At 45.6% G+C, this 22,564-nt stretch overlaps 1 protein-coding gene across 1 annotated transcript in view; it reads right to left on the bottom strand.

The window, feature by feature from the left end:
• Positions 1-22,564, bottom strand: part of LOC143807696 (uncharacterized) — a 126,084-nt gene that overhangs the window by 9,947 nt on the left and 93,573 nt on the right. Inside the window, exon 7 of the mRNA XM_077289532.1 lies at positions 8,293-8,462. Coding sequence (XP_077145647.1) covers positions 8,293-8,462 — 170 coding nt within the window. The remainder of the gene's footprint in view (positions 1-8,292; positions 8,463-22,564) is intronic.

Below are 22,564 nucleotides of genomic sequence, written 5' to 3'. Positions count from 1 at the left end.
TATATGAGGACATGCATTTGTGTGTATTTGTAAGGCATTTGTAAGCATACATGCTGCATTTTTCTCTGCAGGTGTCGCATCCAACTATACAATCTTATCTGATAATTACATTTTAACATCAGAAAATTTACAGATTAAAAAGCAGGAAAAAAGCAGCATTTATGTTACAAGTAAACGCTGACTCAACATTAAATTTTATGGGTATAAGTTAGATAAACATGCCATTTACTGATCCTGTAACAACCCGTACAATACAGTGGACACCACATGTCAACTTACTAGCTGATCTCAGGTTGCTTTGTTTTTTTGTTTTTTTTTTTAAGTGCAAAAAAAATCTTGGCAGCTTCCCCGAGAGTGTGTGACAGTTGGTTTGTCATGCATGCTGTTTATCTGGGGAGAGCGTAGCATCATGACGACACCATTGTAGTTTAGAAGGTGGATAGGTAAGATTTTTGTCCTGAAACTAATTGAAAACTAGCTTTTAAACATCCTCCTCTGCCTTACTAAGGATCCATTCCAGAGTTCCAGTAGAGGGAATCAGTGGGACCATCTGGAATAATGTTACTCAGGTTGCAGAGAGATTGCCTCTGTTGCTGAAGACTTTATGCCCAACCCTTAAAAAGGATAGTGCTGCGTTTTTATATTTAAGAAATAAAAATGTTGCAAAACATTTCAGCAAATGTTGTACTAAATAGGTTTTTTTATAATTGGTCTGTAAGGGTCGCTGCAGTGTGTGCCAATACATTGGGTATAGGGTTGGCATCCAACCACTATCACCAACATTGCAGCAGTATCAGCTGTGAACTGGGCACACCTCTGTGGGCTGCCCAATTCACAGCTGTAGGGGTGTCTGGGCACCATTTTATTATAGCCCAGAGTTCCTGTTATGCCAGAAGCTGTAATGTTAACTTCCAGCATGACAGATCCTGTGTCATGAAGACAAGCTGCAAACGCCAGAGAAGCTGGACAGAAGAGCAGAAGACACCAGAGAAGAGTGGTGTGGACCAGAAGAGTGGTATGGACCAGAAGAGTGGTATGGACCAGAAGAGTGGTATGGACCAGTAGAGTGGAGTGGACAGGAGCAGTGTCAACAACAGGGTCCATGGCAGTGACTTCACCCTTCGATAGTAAAGGATGTAGCAGAAGAGAGCCATATAATATTAGAAATACATACCAGGATGGAGCTTATACCAGGATGCACTATATAGTGACATACTGTGGGGCGCTATATGAAGCAATTATACTGTGCGGCCCTGTACAAGGCCATTATACTGTGGGGCGCAATATGGGGTCACTATACAGAGCAGCACGACTCAGCGACTGATGTGCGGTGTAGTTACAGGCATCGCTAATCACAGCCGTTAGACATGCATGGGAACCTTTTGTTTTCTAATAAATTGATGAACGAGGGACAGTTTTTATTTCGCTCAGGTTTTTATTTGTGGACTACGGTGGACCTGTATGTTTTTTTAAACCCCTTTCTGACATCAGACGTAGTATTCCGTCCATGTGACCTGGGCCAATTTGACCATGGACGGAATATTAAGTCATCGCGATCACGGTGGGTGCACAGGCGATTGTTTTGGGTGTCAGTTGATTCTGACAGCTGACACACGGCACTAGGTGCCATGAGTGGTCACAGACCACACAGGTATAGTGTTTTTTAATTTTAGTTTTATTACAGGAGAACGAGGGCTTCGGTGGAATAGCTGTTTGGTGAGAATAACTTATTTTTAAATAAGAAAGTAAATCGGTTTTGTTTAATTTCTAATAAAGGACTTTATGCTGGCTATGTCTCTACCATGTAACTAAAGGATTAGTAGTGGATAGGTGTCTTATAGACTTCTCCATTACTACGCCGTGGGCTTGATGTCACCTGACAATACAAAGGTGACATCAACCCCATAAATATGAACCCCAATTGCAACCGCTACAGGGCAAGTGGGAAGAGCCGGGCAAAGTGCAATAATTGGCGCATCTAATAGATGTGCCTTTTCTGGGCAGCTGGGGGGTCAATATCCATAGCCTCTTACCAGCCTGAGAATACCGGCCGCAGCTGTGAGCTTTAGCAAGGCCTATCGCCGGCAGAGCAGGGGAGAATGATGAGAGCCGTGTTGATCATCCGACGGGGAACAGCGCTTACTGTAATGCTTCTTCCCTGGCGCCGATGCATGTCACATGGATGATATCCATGTGTGTTACGCGTACGCATATGTGCGGGACGTTTTGTGGCCCGTTCCGACATTGAAAACAGACATATCAGCATGTTTTGCCCACAGACAAGGTCTGTGGAAACACAGTGATATGTGCACAGACCCATTCACTTGAATAGGCAAATAGCTCTCCATTCCTCCAGAGTCTCTGTAAGTAGTACTGTACAGCCACATATGGGGTATTGCCACGTTCTGTAGAAATTGTGGGACAAATTTTGGTGCCATTTTTATCCACTTGTGTGAAAATGTAAAATCTTTGGCAAAAAATTTTTTGTGGTAAAAATGCAGTTATTTTGTCCTCACTTCTCAATTATATAAAATTCTGTGACACACCCATGGTGCCAATATGATCAATGCACCACTAGATGAATTCATTCAGAGGTATAGTTCGTAAAATGGGGTCACCTATGGGGGGATTCTGCTGTTCTGGCACCTCATGAGCTCTCCCATTGGGTCATGGCACCTGCAAACTACAACAGTAAAATCTGGCGCTCCTTACCTTCTGAACTTTGCACTGTGCCTGGAAAATATTTCCTGATTACATGTAGGGTATTGGCACAGAGGAAAAAATGGACCTCAGTTTGTTGTAAAAAAAAATCCTATTAGCCCTTAGAAAAATTAAAAACTAGGAGCTAAAACAACATTTTAGTGATAGAACTGTAACTTATTCTTTCTTCACCGCTCAGTGGTATAAAATTCTGTGAGGCACATGGTGTTAATATGACCACTGTACATATAGGGGGTTTCTGTTCTGGCACCTAAGGGGCTCTGCCAAAGTGACATGGCACCCTCAAACTATTCCAGCAAAATCTGAACTCCAATATGGCGCCTCTTCTCTTCTGAGCTTTGGACTGCCTCAAAAGCTGTTTTAAGGGACATCTTAATTGAGGCTGAATGTAAGGGTTCGAACGGTTCCTTTGTCAAAGTTGAAAGGACTAGGTTAAGATCCCATGGTACGGTTTTATTTTTGTGTATAGGTCTAGCTCCACCAGCTGCCTTAATAAACCTCGAAGCCCAATAGTTATTGGCAATGTTACATGAGAACAGGGCACCCAGGGCTGAGACCTGTACTTTTAGTGTACTTGTGGAAAGATTTAACTCCAAACCCTTCTGTAGAAGTTCTAAGATCTGACGTATCGGCACCCCTTCAACGTTAAATTCTGAAGAGGCCAGGAACTTCTTCCCGGTTCTAGAGTAGATTTTTGTTGTGATTTGTTGTTTTCTACTCTTCAGAAGGGTATCTACTAAATTTGGGGAGAAGCCTCTGTCTTTTAGCAATGACCTTTCAAACTCCATGCCGTTAAATGGAGTCTCTTCACTTGTGGATGGCTGATCGGTCCCTGGTAGAGCAAGTCTTGAGTGTCTGGATGCACCCAGGGGTCGCCTACCAACATAGTCCTGAGCCACGCGAACCAGGCCCTCCTGGGCCAGAACAGGGCAATTAGTATGACTCTTGCCCGATCCTCCCTGATTTTCCTCACCACTAGAGACAACAGGGTCAATGGTGGGAACGCATAAGCCAAAGAAAAATCCCATCTTATCAAGAAGGTGTCCACTACTAGAGGATTCTCCCTGGGATTTGGGGAACAGAATTTTCTCACTTTTCTGTTGTCTCAAAGAGGTCCACCTCTGGCTGACCCCATTTGCGGACAATGATCGAAGAGGTGTCTGTTCAGAGACCATTCTCCTTGCCTTAGGGTATTGCGGCTCAGAAAGTCTGCCTTTACATTTTCCTTCCCTCTGATATGAAGTGCAGTTAAAGACTGAAAATGCTTTTCTGCTGTTTGGAATAGGCAATCCGCCACTTGCATCAGTCTCAGAATGCGTTCCACCTTGGTGATTTACATAAGTCACTGCCACCTGGTTGTCTGAGATGATCTTGACATGGTGACCCTGTAGATATACGAGCAGTTTAACTGAAAGTTCAATTGCCATTAACTCCATCTGATTGGATGAAACTCTTGCCTGGGAGTCCCATTGCCCCTGAACCACAATGTCACCCATATGGGCCCCCACCTTGAGGGACTAGTGTCTGGTTATTACACAAGTCACTTGTGTCACCCAGGGAACACCTGCAGATAAGCTATCTTCATTTAGTCACCCTCTAAGACGTAAGGGGTTAACTGACTCAATATTATCTGACCCTGCAAGGACCCTTCCAAGGCTCTATCATTAACCAGCACCTCTGATTGTAAAGGTCTGGTGTGAAATTGAGCCCATCGGACAGCTGGGATACATGAAGTCAAGGATCCTAACAGGGACATTGCCTGCCTAAGGGTCATGGAGGGTCTATCGATCACCTTTAACACCTGTTGAATATGTAATAACTTACCTGGTGGAAGATGACATTGCTGGGCCTCCGAATCTAACAGTAGACCTAGGAATCTCTGAATTTTTAGGGGCTGTAACTGGGATTTCTCAATTTATTATCCAGCCTTGTGATAGGCAATGGTCCGCTGAATTCCCCACTATAAGGAAATCATCTAAATAGGGGATAACAAGAATATTGGATTCTCGTAAATGTGCCATGACCTCAGCAACTATCTTTGTAAACGCCCTAGGGGGCAGCTGATAGACCGAAGGGAAGTGCCAGTCCAAAGGGGCCTTGTATTTTGAACTTCCCGCTTGGGACAGGGACCTCAGTGATTCCCTCACTTCCGCTCTGACCATCTTTTAAGCTTGCCGCATACAGAGATTCTCCTGCTACCTGGGGGAGGACAGTAAAGGTGATATCGTCTATCCAGACCTAATGTCACTCCACCCCCACTCTTCATTTAGACCTCACCGTCTGCTGGATACAGGGGGTGCATAATTTTTTGAGGCTTGAATCTGGCAAGGGGACTCCACAGAGGGTGCATTCCTTATGTTTCGCCTTGCCCACACATTACCCTAAAATGAAAAAGTATAAAGGGGGGCTGCGTCACCGAGTGACCTTTCACGTAGATCACTTACCAGTGCCCGCAGAGAAAAAGTTACCGGAATATGAGGGGGGGGGGGGGGGGGGTGTCTTTCACAGTCGATGCTCTTGATCCCTGCCTGGAAGAGTTCTTACGACTGGACTGGTCACTCCTGACATGCTCCTTCTCCTTGGGCTTCTGTCGCACTTCATCCAGCAGCTGAGGCTGCTGTTCACGATCGCTCTCCATCATGACAATGAGGTAGAAGCATGGTTCTGAATCTGGAACCTGCTTAAATCCCCCTTATTCCGGTCAGCAGACTGCCTTGCATTGTCTCCATTGGCTCTCCTGCTCCGGAATACAGGTGGGTGGTCAGAGGGCCCGCGTTGAACCCGGCGTCCAGGATCCGGTGGGTACCGCCATCTTGGAATTACTGTACATGCGCAGCAACCCCAGCAACCCGGAAGCGCTCGCCGGCTCCGCCCCCGATGTCACCGGGAACGCTCCAGCTGGCGTTTAGAGCGGTGTGGGACGCCAGGCCCGCCAGCAGCGCTCCGGACAGCGCCCACCTCCTGACACCAGCACGCCACAACCCTGCTGCACCGCACACCCACCTGAACAGAGAGACTGGGAATACTCACCTGGCGCTGGCCTCCCTGGAGACAGGAATCCTCTGGACTCTGCTCCCTGCCGTGAATGCCACTGCTGTGCAGCCCAGCCAAGACCACCATGGCGTCTCCAGGAACCCCCGCACCGGCCAAGGGAGGAGACCCCCTTTGCTACCTGGTACGACCGGCCAGCCTGGGATCCATAGAATTTATCTGTAGGATCTTGTCCCTACAGGAACAGGAAACCAACTGATTCGTGGGAGAGGTGCTGCCTTTTTGTATCTGTAGGTTTCCTGTTCCTGAAGGGCGGATCCCCTCTCTCGTGGTGCTGTCATGGGAGTCTGAATAAATGTTACTTACCGTATTTTTCGGACCATAAGAAGCACTTTTTTCCCCAAAATTTTTGGAGAAATATGGGGTGCGTCTTATGGTCGCAACATACTCCCAAATGTGGCGGTGGTCCCAATGCAGCCTCCCTTCCCAGGCTGGTGTGGCTGTAGCGGTGCTCTGTGGTGCGGTGGTGTCAGGGCTCTGGTGTAGCGGCAGCGGGGCTCTGTGGAGTGGCGGGCCTCTATGCTGGGGCGGCAGCGGCTCTGTGCATGGGGGGCTCCGCCGGCATTCTGTCTAAGCCCAGAAGCCCCCCCAGCAGTGACACGGTGGCCTCCAGAAAGATGGCCATCTTTCCAGAGGACAACCACGTCGCAGCAATGGAGCCGACGGGGGACTTCTGGGCTTTGACGAAATGCTGGCGGAGTCCCCCATGCACAGAGCTGCTGCCGCCCCAGCACAGAGCCCTGACACCACCGCACCACAGAGCCCAGCCACCACAGAGCACCGCTGCAACACAGAGCACCACCGCAACACAAAGCACCAGCCTGAGATGGGATTTCCCGAAGGCCACCAACCAGCCTGGACCACCGAACGACCCCTGTGACCACTCCTATCTGTGTGAATCCCTTCCCTGGTAAGCTGAATTCGGACAGTAAGACGGACCCCCATTTGACACTCGCGCGCGCCCCCCCATTTTCCTTCTGAAAATTTGGGGTGCGTCTTATGGTCCAGTGCGTCTTTTAGTCCGAAAAATACAGTATTAAGTATTTTGTGCGACATTTTAAAAGCATGAAAGTTCAAAGTTGGAAAATTAAATTTTGGTGAACATTTTGAATATGTTACAAATTTTCTCAAAAATAAATGCAAGTCATATAAAAAAAAAAGGTTACCACTACCATGAAGTACAATATGTCTTGAGAAAACATTCTCAGAATCACTAGGATCCATGGAAGCGTTCCAGAGTTATTACCTCAAAGGGACAGTGGTCAGAATTGTAAAAATTGGCCACGTCATTAACATTCCCACCACCTCGGGGGTAAACGGGTTTAATATAGGTCAACCTGGGAAAGTGTTTTTCCAAATACAATTTTAGTTTTTTTTCATTACTGGGTCAGTAATGGAGGTCTGAAAGAGGGCTTGATGCCAGCTGTAATTGTTGATACTTCACAGTTGACAACCCCAACTACCATTATCCCGATTGGCAAAGCACCAGGGCAATTAAGAAGAGCTGGGCAAAGCGCATCTAATGTGATGCATCAATTCTGGGATGGCTGCAGGCTGGTATTTTTAGGCCGGAAGGGTCCAATAACTAGGGACCTTCCCAGCCTGATAATATCAGCCAACAACTGTGCTTTACCTTGGCTGGTTACCTTAATAAAAGGGGAAAAAAAAACAAAACAACAAAAAAAAAAAACACGAATTGGGGGGGGGGGTGGTGGTGCTCAATAATTACACCAAATTTTTAAGTGCTTCTTAATGGAGGCTAAAGAAAATACTAAACTGTTCCGTGTTGGATTCTTGTTGGGTTACTAACAAATGCTCTTTTTATGCCCGCAGAAGGAATCGTGATTTTGGATTGGATAGTCATAGCCACAGTCTATCTGTAATTTGTGGGCTTTTTGGGATGCATTATATTCTTGTACACCCATCTACCAAAATAGGGAATAGGGCTAACCCTGCATTATTACCGCTATATGCCACATGTAGATTTTTACCTCTTTAAGGGTAAGTTCACACTAGGTGTTTTTTCAGCTTTATACAAAATTTCAGCTGTGTTTTACAGTACCAGCTAGGTCTATGGGATTTCAGAAATCTCATGCACACAGCTTGTTTTTGGTCATCAGCTTTGCATTTTTTTTTTTGCACAATACAGCATGTCCCTCGTTTTTTTCAGCGATTTTCATCCATTGACTTGAATGGGTGGTTAAAAAAACGCTGAAAATTCACAGCAAAAATGCAGGTATCAGGTTTTGCGGTGTGTTTTTGTGCCAAAACCTGATTCTGTAGAATAGGACTTTTTTTGCACTAAACTTTCAATCAGAATTCACAAGAGAAATCTAGCATGACAAAACCACAGCAAGAAAAAAACATGCAAAACCTGCTTTCTGCAGCTTCTTTCCTGCCAAGAGATCAGGTTTTGCTGAAGAAAGAAAAAAACAACTAGTGAGAACTTACCCTAACAGGGTTTAGCTAAGAAATACCTACATTACAATTGGTGCCAAGTTTAAAAGACTGCCAAGTTACCTTCATATATTTTCGTGTCATATTCCAACAACAGGAGAAGGCTCTGTGGGAGAAGATGGACCACCCAAAAATTTTCTTCTTGAAAGAGCCAGTTGTGTATAAGTCGTTTTCTAATCAAGATGTTTTTGATTTGCTCTAAATAGAAGACATCTCCAGTGGCTGTGAACATCCTAGAACAGATTTTAGATTATATAAGCACATCTGGAATTTCATGTGTCCTCAGTGTCAGATCATTAGCTGAAAATTTGAGACCCCAGCCTTTAAGATCACGCATTTCTGTACTGTGATTGCACATTCAAAATGACTTCTACAGCTGTAATGCAGTGACAGTGCTATAGTGACACATTTAGTACATTAGTCCAGCACTCTAGAACTATATGGTCTACATACAATATAGAGCTGAAGTGACCTGTATAGAGAACAAGCCTGAGGTACCAGTCATCCCACATTGCCGACAGCAATATTAGCAGATTAATAGAGCAAATTTATGTTACTAGACAGTCTCATGTTCCTATGGATTGCACTAAAGTTCCATCATACTAAATCTTTTACGACGTCTAAAGCCTGGAGCGCACCTTTAGGTTGGGGAGAGGTGGGAAAGAACTCCTGCTCCCGACACTTCCTGAATTTGTTTACTAATCGTTAAATCAGTCGCTAGACCAATGAGTAGGAAAATACTAGATTGATTCTTCGCAACACAATTGTATCCACATCTATAAGAAGCAAAAGCAATTGCAGATTTGACTTCATGGTTGTTGGCGGGTGCAGAGGAGCACTAATCCACCGAGGTCCTCAGATACGGTATACAGGTGAGGTGGTGTCATGTCATCACTAGTTCTGTATTGGAGCACACAGGCAGCAGAATGATGGTGGGATGAGGTGAATGCGCCTTGCTGGAGCTGAACACTGAAGAGTAGTAATGAGCGAGTACTTATTGCTCGGGTTTTCCTGAGCACGTTCAAGTGACCTCCGAGTATTTTTTATTGCTCGGAGATATAGTTTATCGCCTCAGTTGCATGATTTACGGCTTCCAGATACGCTGAATACATGTGGGGATTCCCTAACAAACAGGCATTCCTCACATGTATTCAGCGTATCTGGAAGCCATAAATCATGCAACCGAGGCGATGAAAACTATATCTCCGAGCAATAACAAATACTCGGAGGTCACCCGAGCAATGAGTACACTCACTCATCACTACTGAAGAGTCATTTTTACTATTAACTGTGGGAAGGACATCAGTGTGCAGTGGCTGCAATAATTCATAGGATAAAATGATGTAATGTTGTACTGGGAGAACAATAAAGGGCAATCTATTCAGGGGTACAGTATGGAACAATTTATTTAGGGTTAGCCAGTAACAATGATCGGGTTCGCAATAGTTACCACTGACATCCTTGACCCTGGTCTCAGGTTTGGCCCCCAGGCATGTAGCTTTCACTGGTTCTCTGCCTCACCACAGTTTAAGCAGGTGCATGCTGACGCCAGAAGAAATCAACTGGATGTGTGTCCTCCTACGCTCCATCAGCTGATGTGTATTGCATCAATGCATGCCAGCATCTGATGTCCGTATGCACATGACCGGGGGTGCATGTCAATGACGTTGTGCGTTCTCGTTGCACGCTGAAGTCCGCTTCAGAAGAACAGCGCAGTGTTCCACCTGCGGTGGATACCACGTCTTCTTCCTACTCTCCAGCCTTCCTCCGGCTTGATCGGCTAGTTTAGCCCTCTATTCCAACAGGATTTCCTGTTCATCTCAATTTGATTAAAAATGTTGTCTTCTCTGAAGGGTCTATATCATATACCCTCCCTCGCTTAGCTATAGAGCACACTGATGAAGGTCCTTGCAGACCGAAATGTTTGTGAATACTATGTATTGTATTAAACACTCTTTTGCATCAGACTCACTGGAGTGTGCCAAGTATATCATATACCAATGTGTTGGGGGAAACTCCTTCCCCTGTTGTAGAGAAGGACTCGTTGACCACCATGCGAGAGCCTGTCTGACCTGGGGAGACAGACAGCACTTGAGGTTGAGAGAGCACAGATTGTTGTCCCATGCTGCCAAGAGTGCGTGTTGGAGAGGACGAAGGAGTTGCGCAAATGGCACTGCCTCTATTGCCGCTACCATCCTTCCCAAGACCCTCACGCAGAACCGGATTGTATGACAGCTCGGCCGGTGAAGGACCCTCACTTCCTGCCGGAGGATCAGGACCTTTTCCCGGGGCAGGATTGTCAAACCTTGTGAGGTGTCGAAGATCATCCCTAAAATAGAGATTTTCCGAGATGGTACAAGGGACGATATCTTTAGATTCACCAACCACCCTAGGCGAGAAAGAGTATCCGGAGTAATGCTGACACTTTCCTCGCAGGCCTGACAAGACGGCCCCTTGATAAGGAGGTCGTCTAGATATGGCAAGACGAGTATGCCCTGGGAATGCAGGATGGACACCACTGCTGCCATGACCCTTGTTAATACTCTGGGTGCGGTGGCCAGTCCGAAAGGTACGGCTGTGAACTGGAAATGTAGGCTGCCTACTGCAAAACGCAGAAATTTTTGATGCAAAGGAAATCTGGCAATGTGAAGATAGGCATCTTGAATATGTATTCAAGCTAAGAATTCTCCCTTTTCCATTGCTGCAATGACCCAACCGGGGAGATTCCATTCGAAAGTGACGAATTTTGACGAATCTGTTTAAATATTTCAGGTCCAAAATGGGCCTTACAGTTCCGTCTTTTTTGGGAACTATAAACAGGTTGGAATAGAACCCCTGAAATCTCTCTTCCTTTGGAACTGGAGTGATGACCCCACGGAGTCTAAGGGATTCTACAGTTTTGAACAGGGCTTGTACTCGGGATTCTGAACTGGGAAAACGGGAGGGAAAGAACTGGCATGGTGGGTGTCTGACAAACTATCTTGTACCCCGAGGACTCCAATTCTTACCCCCCTGTCGTGAACCACCGTGAGCCAAGACTGATGAAACAAGAGCAGACAGCCACCTACTCAGTCATTTGGCTGAAAACCTATGGGACCTAGATCCCCTTGATCTTGGCAGCTGGGACCGCATTCTTCTCAATGGGTGGGGCCTGTAGGAGATCTGATGATATCTGTCCTGATTAGGTCGACCTGGGCCAACGGGGTTTGACGCTGGGGTCCACCTGGTATTACGAAAGGACTTGAAATGAGCCTGGAATTGGCGTCGAAAAGGCTGTTTAATCTTTTGCTGTGGGAGAAAATTGCTTTTCCCTCCTGTGGTATCAGAAATGAGCTGACCCAATTTTTCTCCAAATAATCAGCCCCCCTGATATGAGAGAGTTGTAAGGGATTTTTTCAAGGTAGAATCCACCCGCCATGTTCTCAACCAAAGGGCCCTTCTAATGGCAATTGTGTTTGCGGCTGCCAATGCTGCACAGTTCGCAGCATCTAAAGACGCATTGATCAGGTTGCTCCCAGCTAGAGCCATCTGATTTGACATTTCTGTCAACTCTGCTAGTAGATCCCTCTCCTGTAGAACCTTAAAGATTCTGACCAAGATATCATGGCCATAGCTACCCAAGTCACCGCAAAAGAGGACGAGAGGGCTGAACCTGAAGCCTCAAAACTGAACAAGCCAAAATTTCTATGAGGCGATCAGTTGGACCCCTAATAGAGGAGCCGTTGGGAAGGGATAACAGCGTGTTAGAGGCCAAACGAGAAACCGGTGGATCTACCGAAGGGGACTCTGCCCACTTCTTATGCAACTCTGGGGCTAACGGGTATCTGGCATTTTGGGCCTTTTGTCCTGAGAAACGCCTGTCCGGACGCTCCCTGTGACATTGGACCAAGTCCTCAAACTCAGGATGAGTTGAGAACACCCTATGAGGCTGCTTGACCCTCTTAAACGATACCTTATGACCAGAGGCCAAGGCGGATTCGTCCTACTCCCAGGGTTTGGTTGACGGCCTCAATTAGACTATCTACTGACTCCTGGTAATCAGGTGCCTCTAAATTGAGGGACCCCTCGGAATTGTAGTCTGAACCGTGTTCACTACTCTCCACTGGTGAGGGTGAACGAGGCGCGGAACTCCAGGATGCAGATGCACCTGATGGACCGGGAGATGCGGTGTGGGTTCGTTCCCCCTGCGTCTGCCTAGTGCGGCCCCTGCAGGCCAAAGGCTCCTGTGAGTTAGAGGACCTCTCTAGGGCTGATGAACCGCTGTCCCTAGTCCCCCCCCCCCCCTGCCAGGGACTGAAGGGACTCGATCGCCTTTGTTAGGGATGCCATAGATTGCGACAAGGACGTGACCCATTCCAGGGGAGAAACTACTATTTCTGCTTGAGTCGCAGGGGGGCTCTTGAGCGCGTTCGGAATCGCAGGCCTTACAGAGACGATTACTCTGGGCATGCGGAACAGCAGACCGACAGGCTACACATGCGGTATATAAAACCGTATAAGATTTGGTCCTTCTAGACATGGTGCCCCGCAAATGCTATAGGCTGCAGAAAAACATATTGCAGCTGTCAGGCTGGGGAGAGAAGCACTTACCCCAGTCCTGTGTCCCCGTCCATCCTGTGGAACCTGTCAGTGCGACGCGTCAGCGCTGACCTTCTAAAGAGCGCTCCATTGGTGGGCGGTACCGCTGGACATGTCAGTGTTGCGGCCTATAGGAGGCCGAAGCCAGGGCCTAAATTTCTTCCACAGCGTTTGGCGAGGATGAGGGGCGGATCCGCCAGAAGATTGTGCGGCTGGAAGGGGCGGGGCTTCCGCCTGTGGCCTAGCATGTTAAAAGCCGGGGACTAGATTAGTCGGCCCCCGTCCGACCAGAAGTTGACGGCGGGATATCCGGCGCAGTGCCGCAAGCAGCCAAAAAAAACCACAGCGCCGCTGACAGCAGAAAGTCCGCGGCACCGCCAGCAACAGAAAGGCCACGGCGCCCGCTGCCCTCCAGACACTTTTTATGATGCGCGCTGCCACAGGAGCCCCCCGGCCCCCCCACGTGAGGATCTTAAGGTTAGAGGGGGGCTGTCTAAAGGACAGTGCAGGCACCCTAAACTCCATCTTCCCTTCAGGGGATAAGGAGAGGGACCGTCCACCTCCTTCCATCACCGCTGTCTAAGCATTGGTGATGCAGTGAGGGCTGCATGGACTGCACATATGCACCTGTACAGCCTAGGGTTTCGTTACCTTAGGGTGGTCAGAGCTAAGTCTGGCAAGTGATCCCACGTTGCGGGAAAGGATACGTGGAGACAACACTCCACGTGCTCGCCCGTTGATGGTTTGGGGAGATCGGACCCCTTCAAAAGTGTCCGTCACCCCTGTCTCGCTTCCAAGGTGCAGAGAAAGAAATATGGGAGGTCTGGAGACCAGACCTGTGCCTCATTCAGACACTAAGCATGAACTGGGGGTTTTTTTTATGCTTAATGTCAGCCTCCTAGCGGCAGCAGCATACACCCACAGTCCTGTGTCCCCCAATGAGGCGAAGGAGAAAAATGCAAGCGGACTTCCTGCGAAAGGTGTCCAGATTTGCTAAGGAAAATGTTGCATACATTCCTGAATGTGGGCACATAGCCTTAAGGGAAAAAGAAATCCAAACCTACACAGTGCACTGTGAAAAAGTGATTGCCCCTCCATGCCCCCCCCCCCCCCCAAGACAAAATTAACTGTAGTTTATCACATCTTTGGGAAACCGTTCAAATTTCCTAATCACACGCATGCCTGATTACTGCCACACCTGTTCTCAATCAAGAAATCACTTAAATAGGACCTGCCTGACAAGGTGAAAAAAAAAATCTCCTCCAAACCAAAACATCATGCAGAGATCTAAAATTCTGGAACAAATTAGAAACAAAGTAATTGAGATCTGTCAGTCTGGAAGAGGCTATAAACCCATTTTTCAATCAGACTATAGCAAACCACAGTGAGCCAGTATCCACATATATAGAACTGCAGGCCTCACTTAAGGACAGTGTTCATGACTCCATCAAACACTGGACAAAAACAGCCTGCAAGGCAGAGTTCCAAGACAAACTAGTGCTGAACAATAAGAACTTAGAGGCTCATCTCCGTTTTGCCAGAAAACATCTTTATGACCCCCAAGACTTTTGGGAAAAACCCTGTGGACTGAAGAGACAAGTTGAACTTTTTGGAAGGTTTATGTCCCATTGCATCTGGCATTGAAATAACAGCATTTCAGAAAAGGATCATACCAATGGTAAAATATTGTGATGGTAGTGTGATGGTATGGGGCTGTTTTGCTGGTTTAAGACCTGGAAGACTTGTTGCGGTAAATGGAACCATGAATTCTGTCTACAAAAAATCCTGAAGGAGAATGAAGCAGGACAATTATCTTAAAACATCAGCAAGTCCTCCTCTGAATGGCTTAAGAAAAACAAAATTAAGACTTGAGTGGTCGAATCAAAATCCTGACCTTTATCCAATTGAGATGCTGTGGCAAAAAGGCAGCTCATGCTCAGAAATCCTCCAATGTGGCTGAATTACAATTCTGAAACGATGAGCCAAAATTCCTCCAGAGTGTTGTGAAAGACTAATTGACTTATCGCAAACGCTTGATTGCAGTTCTTGCTGAGGGTGGCAATGACTTTCACACATGGCCCTGTAGGTTTCGATTTATTTTTCCCCAAAAATCTTCATTCATAAACTGCATTTTGGGTTTGCTTGTGTTTTGACCAATTTAAATTTGTTTGATGATCTGAAACATCTAAGTGAGGAAAATATGCAAAAGAATAGGAAATCAGGAAGGGTCACTTTCACACAACTGTAGGTGTTGTAGGTTTACATAGCAAGAGAGCATATTGGCAATATTTCTATACACTATAGATCATATACGCACACAGCATAGTTTTTCTCCACCCAGGAGAAAATACAGGATCTGGCTTTTGGTAAATGGATGAATTCTTCTTCACCTTAGTGGGTATTGTGGTGTTCTGCCGACTCCCTAGTATAAATTCTCCTATTCCATGATTAAAAGTGAATCTGTCAATAGATTTTCACTCTAGTCTGAAGACCGCAGGGGATGGGGCAGAAACAGATTTCAATGATGTGTCACTTTGGATGTGTGCCATTTACTTACAATGAAGGTTTTATCATCCAGGACATCACTGCCATGACTGGTCCTCTTGTGAGCAGTTGTCCAAATGTGTCCTTTCCTCTGGTAAGAAGCTCACTGACAATGGACATTGTACATAGCAAGCTGAGACTCCTTGGTGTGGGCAGGATTAGCTTTCTTAATGCCTCTACATGCCCTTTTGGAATCAAGGTCTCTGCCCCTGCAATATGCTGCTCCCAGATGAGGTAGGAAAAACCTGGTGACAGATTCCCTTTAAGTAGGTATTTGTACAAACCCTACTCGGAGAACCTCAATCTTTTCCTGTTCATGCTATATATATTGTCAGTATCACTGGTTGGGGATTTTTTTTTTTTTTAAATAGCCTGCTCGCACTTGCTGTATGACAGATTCTCAGCACTGTATACATCCAGTAGAAGAAAAACAGTTAAAAATAATCCAGGGAGAATAAATTTTATTTTATTTTTACACACTCATGGCCAAAAAAGTTTGACTTCCAAGTCAATAAATTTCAAAATTGTGCTGGTTTGGTGCTTTTAAATCTATTAGTCAGATGTTTCTAAGGTATAATGAAGCACAATTAGAAGCATTCTATAAGTTTAAAAACTTTTGACAGCCATCAAGTTTCTGCAAAGACTCGATATTTAGTGCTAAGCCTTCATTTTACAAGACTTCTACAACTTGCCCTGGTATGGAAATATCAGCTTCTGGGCCAAAGCGTAACTTATAGCGACTCATATGAAGCGATGGCCGGGGATCACCACAGTGCAGGAAGACTACTGTACACAAGATGAGGTGCAAACAAAGGGTAGATTTATTGGGAGGCAAGGAACGAAGTGAATGAGGAAGATGCAAACAGGGTACACAATAGCAACAGACAATTTATAAGAGTAATAAACTTTATCTTTCTCGTAAAGTAGCACGGTGCTCCAACTACTACAGACTAAAAATATGTCTAACCAGCAAATGTAAACAAACAAGTGATGATGCTACTCTATGTATAACCTCCCTGGCCTTTACTTAGTAGGCCACACGGCTTCCGTGTACTGACTATTGAAGCCTACACTAGGCCCTAACAGGTGCACCAAACAGGAACAAACTCACGGTGATGTTTGAGAATCAGCTCCAGTCCCAGGGGGGCCCCCAGCAGTCTAATATGGTGGTGCGCACGGCTTTGTCAGCTCTGTGAAACGTGGTCTTCTCCTTGCTTCTGGATCCTAGGGATGCTCCTGGAAACTAAATCCCTTTCTCTGTATCTTCGTGGCTCTCTTGCAGCTATGTCAGGACACAGTTCTCTTTCAGCTATCAGCACAAAAAGTCCTCTCTGCAGCAGCCTCAGTTCACACACGCTGCTACAGCTCCACACCTGCACTCTGCCAGACTAGTTCATCACACAGACTATTGCAGGGGAGAAGCAGAACATTCCATCACGCCAGACAAGGGGGTGCAGCCTCTTAAAGTGACAGCGTGTTCCTTACTGTCCATAACAGCACCACCCACTTACACATACTTACCTGAAGATGGACGAACACGCATGCAGGCTGTTGGCCAACTGCTACAAGAGCACTCAGCTGAACGGGTGCTCTGATGTGGCTTCTCAAAGAACAGGCAGTCTGAAGCCAGAAACGTGATCTGCATCTCACCCAATTATCATTTGGCCAGCTCCCCCCAAACTCAATTGAACCTGTCGATTCACTCTTCAAGGACAGGTAACCTACAGAATTAGAGGGCAAAACCTCCCCAAAGCATCAGTTGGTTTACGGAACACGAGAGAACACCCCCTAATGCTTCTATACACCACAAAATTTCTTTTTTATACTTTGTGAAATCACCATGAAGGAACTGAAGTGATCACCTATCACCAGGGAAAGGAGGGATTATAAGAGTGCAGTCATGGGACCTGGAAAATCTGATTCCTGCCCCCCCACCCACCCCATCTGTTGTGAATTCCGCTCTTGGGCTCCCTCCGGTGGTTGTAAGTGGCACTTTTGTGAGTTCTGCTCTTGGGCTCCCTCCGGTGGTTTTAAGTGGTATGGCTGCTCCTTGGATTTAGCAGTCAGCAGCTGCTTCCACTGATCGTCTATTCTGGCTCGGCTATTTATCCTGGCTCTATCCTTCAGCTAGTGCCAGTTGTCAATGGTTCCTGCTTGGATTCACATCTCTTGGATCTCCCTGATGTTCTGACCAGTTCAGCAAAGTTAAGTTCTTGCTTTGTTCTTTGCAGTCCACATTTTGTGGACTTTATTGTTCAGCACTTTCTATGTTTTTTGTTGTCCAGCTTGTTAGTATGGATTTATTCAGTTAAGCTGGAAGCTCTGGGAAGCAGATTTACCCTCCACACCTTTAGTCAGGTGTGGAGATTTTTGTAAACTCTGTGGTGGATTTTTCTAGTTTTTAATACTGACCGCACAGTATTCTGTCCTATTCTATCTATCTAGCTAGAGTGGCCTCCTTTGCTTCATCCTGGTTTCATTCTGCGTATGTCATTTCCCTCTCCACTCACAGTCAATATTTGTGGGGGGCTGTCTTCCTTTGGGGATTTTCTCTGAGGCAAGATAGCTTTCCTGTTTCTATCTTTAGGGGTAGTTAGTCCTCCGGCTGTGATGAGGTGTCTAGGGAGTGACAGGAACATCCCACGGCTACTTCTAGTGTTGTGTTAAGATCAGGAACTGCGGTCAGTACAGGTACCACCTCCTCCAGAGCTCATCCCATGTTGCTCCTAAACCACCAGTTCATAACACCCATCACAGTGCCACTAATTTTCAGAGACGAACATTAAAACTAGGGCAAGATCACAGCTTGCAGAACCCTTCCAAAGACAGAAAGATCATCAGAAGACCACAAATCCAGCCTACAGTGCTTATAGAAGGTACAAAGTGTGGACTACGGTGCAGCCTTACATGTCTGCTTGATGGGAGACATCTGCTCTTGAAATATCCCTTCTAGGATCTATGTACACCGATGATTAATAGATAAGGCTTGAATGTCAGTAAATACATGCTAAAGTCAGAAACTACCCACGAGAATGATAGTTTTTAGAGTGAAGATGAAGACCTTAATAGATGTTGAATCAATAGGCTTAAAACTAAGGTTTGGGGAAAGCAGTGAGTACTATATTCCAATCCCAAGGCTGAATTTTTTGGATTGGAAATTGGCCACATCTTTATGAACCAAGAAATCTACCGATCACTGGCCAGATCATAGTTATATAGGGCGCACAGACCAGATACCTGACCACCTTAAGAGTACTTGTGGACAGGCCTTGTTCTATTCCACTTTGGAGGAATTCTAAACTGGCTGACTGGTATTCCATCCTCTACTGCTGCCCCAGAGCCAACTAAAAATTTTTGCCATGTTATGCTGTAGATTCTTGTTAAAACATTCCTACTCGGAAGTTATCAAATTTGGTAAAAACACTAATACAGCATTTTCCAAACTAGTCCTCACAGCCCCCAACAGATTGTGTTTTTAGGATTTCCTGTGTAATGCTTACGGAAAACCTGAAAACATGACCTGTTGAGGGCCATAAGAACAAGGTTCTTGTAGCTTCCTTTCAAATTCCATGCTGTTAAATGCAGGTTGGGCACTTGATGGTGTAAAATTGGACCTCGAGCTCCGGAATCTGACAAGGTCAGTCACCAAAATGGGGATATCAGATGTAACTTTGATTGAGGAGGAAGAGCATAGGCCAGACCGAAATCTCATTTGAACAGGAACACATTACCTGGGTATCCCCTGAGATCCAGAGAACAATCTTCCTACCCTCCTGTTCTGCCTGTGTGCAAAACATTTATGTCAGAAGCCCCCCATAGGTACACAATCTTATTAATTCAGATTCAATTCCCCTGCTTCAGATGGATGCAGCTCAGTCTGATTTTCAATTCTCTTCCCTCTATGTGAATCATTGTTAAAAGATAAGAGGTGAGACTACTACTGGAAAGATCTGATGGGACACTCATTAGGGACCTGAACCTTGTTCCCCCTTACAGGCTTATGGAAGCAAGAGTTACTTTGACAAGATTCTTGTGTCGTTACCTTGTATGGATGGAAGGAGCCTTCTTAGTGACTGCTTTCCTGCCAAGAGCTCTTTTAGGTTGGAGAAACCAAATTTTTCTTCGCTGGTGCAATGGACTTGGACTGGGAGATCAACAGATGTGTACCTCATCCTTGAGGGCTTGCGTCTGTTGTAATGTTCTGAGATATACGAGTCGTCTAATGAATTCTGGACACATTTTGGCTTCAACCACCAGAGGAGGGACAGTCATTGTTGGAGTTAAATTTAAAACTGTCCCTTCAATGCACACTTTATTGACAGGATATCCCATGTTAACACACAAGTGTACCTGAGCTCAAGCTACTGCCGGAATGCAGGAGGTTAGAGATCCATATGACTGATAAACTGGTCACAACCCTAAGGAAAGCAATGTCTTTTGGGAAATAAACTAAGACCACCAAGGAAAATTCTTGGGTTCCAAATGTGACTTTATATTGAGTAGCCATCATAAACATGCCAGAGGAACTCATTTCTGCCAGAGTTCTGTAGTATTCGACAGATCCGCCCACAATCAGGAAATTGTCGAGGTAAGATAGAGCATCTTTCTCTTGCAGATCATCACAGCTGCAATTTTTGTAAAGGCTCAATGGGCCACCAACAACCTAAATGGAAGGGTCTGAAACTGAAAGCTTGAACTCTCCCCTCCTAAGCCAAGAGCTACCCTGAGGAACTTTTGGTGCTCTACGTGAATTGCCTCTTCAGGAAAAAAAAAAAAAAAAAAAAAAAAGGACTTAAACTTTATAGCGCCACCTGTTTGAAGCAGCGAATAGGCTTCCTTACCTTGAAAAGCCAGAGCTGGTATGTCACTCTCCATAAGGAGAAACGTTACCTCTTAGACCCCAGTCCAGAGCCTCTCATGTAGCCAAATCAGTTCTCATGCTTCGCACGGACGAGGGCCAACAGCCCGAAACACCGTGTCTGCGAATTGACATACTGATTTGGCTTTTATCCTAAGTCATATTGCAAGACTCGTTAAAGGATTAATTGTGACTTGTAGGATCGCTACTTCCAACAGGTGGTGCTATAGAGTTTAAGACCTCTTTCTCAGAAGAGGCAATTTGAATATTTAATTTCCCAGAGGAGCATTGCACGGCAAATAAGCCTCCTTACCTTGGCAAGCCAGAGCTGGTATGTCACTCTCCATAAGGAGAAACGTTACCCCAATATGACAATATGCATCCTTTAAATCCAAGACTCACATATAGCAATCTGGAAATAGAAGTTTTATGGCAGATCTTAAGGACTTCATCTTGAAGGATCTGATTTTTAAATAATTAGATTAGCCCCTTCATTTTCAGTGTAGTCCTGAAAATTGTAGTAGTTTTTTTTTTCCACTAAAAGGGGAGGGTAGAACCCTCTCCCACTTGTTCTGGGACCTCAACTGATTTTACTTTCCCATAAACTTCAGGACTTTTCTCCTACCTCCCCCCTATCTGGGGTGTGTTTTACTACACAGGACCCCTGAACATGAAGCCTCTGCCTTAGCCTCAGACCATTTCCTCCAAAAAGGATTTTTTATATGATGGCAATACGAAATTAGAGAAGCCTTTCTTATGGTCCCCTGCCTACTTACCAGGCCAGACAGGTATTCCCCTCGACAAGAAATGGAACAATGTCTCAATTCCAATTTAGATGTCTTCTGGTCAGCACTTTACCCATAAAGCACTATGAGCCACATTAGAGCAGTAGAGACTCTGCAGAAGCCTCAGCCAGAAATGCTGCCGCCTCAGCATCATAGGGATAGTGACTCGGATACTTTCCCTTGCAGTCTTATTTGGCTGGTCTTCCATGCATTCCAGCCGTACATGTTGCTGAAATAGCTGGCTTATAGAAACCTGCAGAAAATTTTCAAACTAGTTTCAAGAGACTGATCTGCTTTCCTACCAAAAGGGTCTTTAAGAGCTCCCATACCAAAAGGCAATACAGACTTTCTATATGCCTTTGCAATGGCCACAGGTTTTGGAGCTTTATCCCACATAGAAGAGGAGTCTTCAAAAGGGATATTTGAGTTTTGAGGCCAACTAAGAACCCTTTTAGTCTTCTTGCATTCTTTAGAAGAGACAAAACGTTAAGAAAGGTTAAATTTTTATGCTTCTCCAGGCCAAACATTATGTCTCGCATGGATTTGGGGTTCACGTCCTTAGGGTGAATTATGGATCTAAGGGAACTCAACTTCAGATAGATCTTTAAAAAGGTGGAAGTTAAGGGATTCTGCAGAGACTGCCTATGCAAGACTGAACCTTCTCCCATGAGCTTTGTACCTCTCCATGCATAACATGTTCCCTGTGCTTGGTTTTTGTAACCAATTTCCTAGGGTTTTTCCTTAACAAGGATTATGAAAAAAAAAACCATTACAATATATACATTCATGGAGGTCACTGACCTCAGGAGCTTTCAGACAACTGATTAGGAGGTGGAGTAATTTCTTCCAAAAGGATCTCTCCTGGAGCCTTTGCATTCCTCCAACCTCTTGACAGAATCCAAATGCTACCTTCTGGCGCTGCTGCTCAAGAGGACTTCACAAGCTGCCACCTAGCTCCTCCTCTGTTAGACTGCTGCCAAACTAAACCATACAATGCCACAATATGCAGAACTGTCCTTTTAAAATTGGCGCCTCTCCAGCAATGCCCAGAAGTTGAATCAGTTCCCACACTCCTGGCATCAACAGCACACCCTGCGCAAACACGGGGTAATAATGTGGCAACCAGCGGACACTTTGAATTAGCATGCTGCTGCCATCATTCTTCTGAACATTCAAATTCTCCTGGGAAATGGCATTGGCGCTTCAAAGGCCCGTTTGCGCCGGCCACAGCAGTACCAGAGCTTTCCAAAGTGATTGGCTTAGGGCAAGAAGTATTCAATATCGCATGACAATCATCAAGCATTGGAGAAACTCTGCCCTTTTACTCTGTAGCTTTCCTGACCTTGAAAGGCAGATCCTCTGTCTCAATAATGGTGATAGGAAAACCATAAATTGCTCATTGAAAAAAAGTTGCTCGTAGAGATTGTTAGATATTCTTTTACTCATGGCCGTGTTCCTAGACAAAATGGTGAGTGAAACCACTCCCTTTGATGAAAAGCAATCCCACACAAATTGTCTCCCGATGCCTTAGGCTATGTGCACACAGTGCATTTTTGATGCGTTTTCGTAG

This window comes from Ranitomeya variabilis, chromosome 2 (assembly GCF_051348905.1).
Source record: "Ranitomeya variabilis isolate aRanVar5 chromosome 2, aRanVar5.hap1, whole genome shotgun sequence".
Lineage (NCBI taxonomy): Eukaryota > Metazoa > Chordata > Amphibia > Anura > Dendrobatidae > Ranitomeya > Ranitomeya variabilis.
Note: the sequence above shows the minus strand (reverse complement) of the source record. Positions and strands in the feature narration are given on the sequence as shown.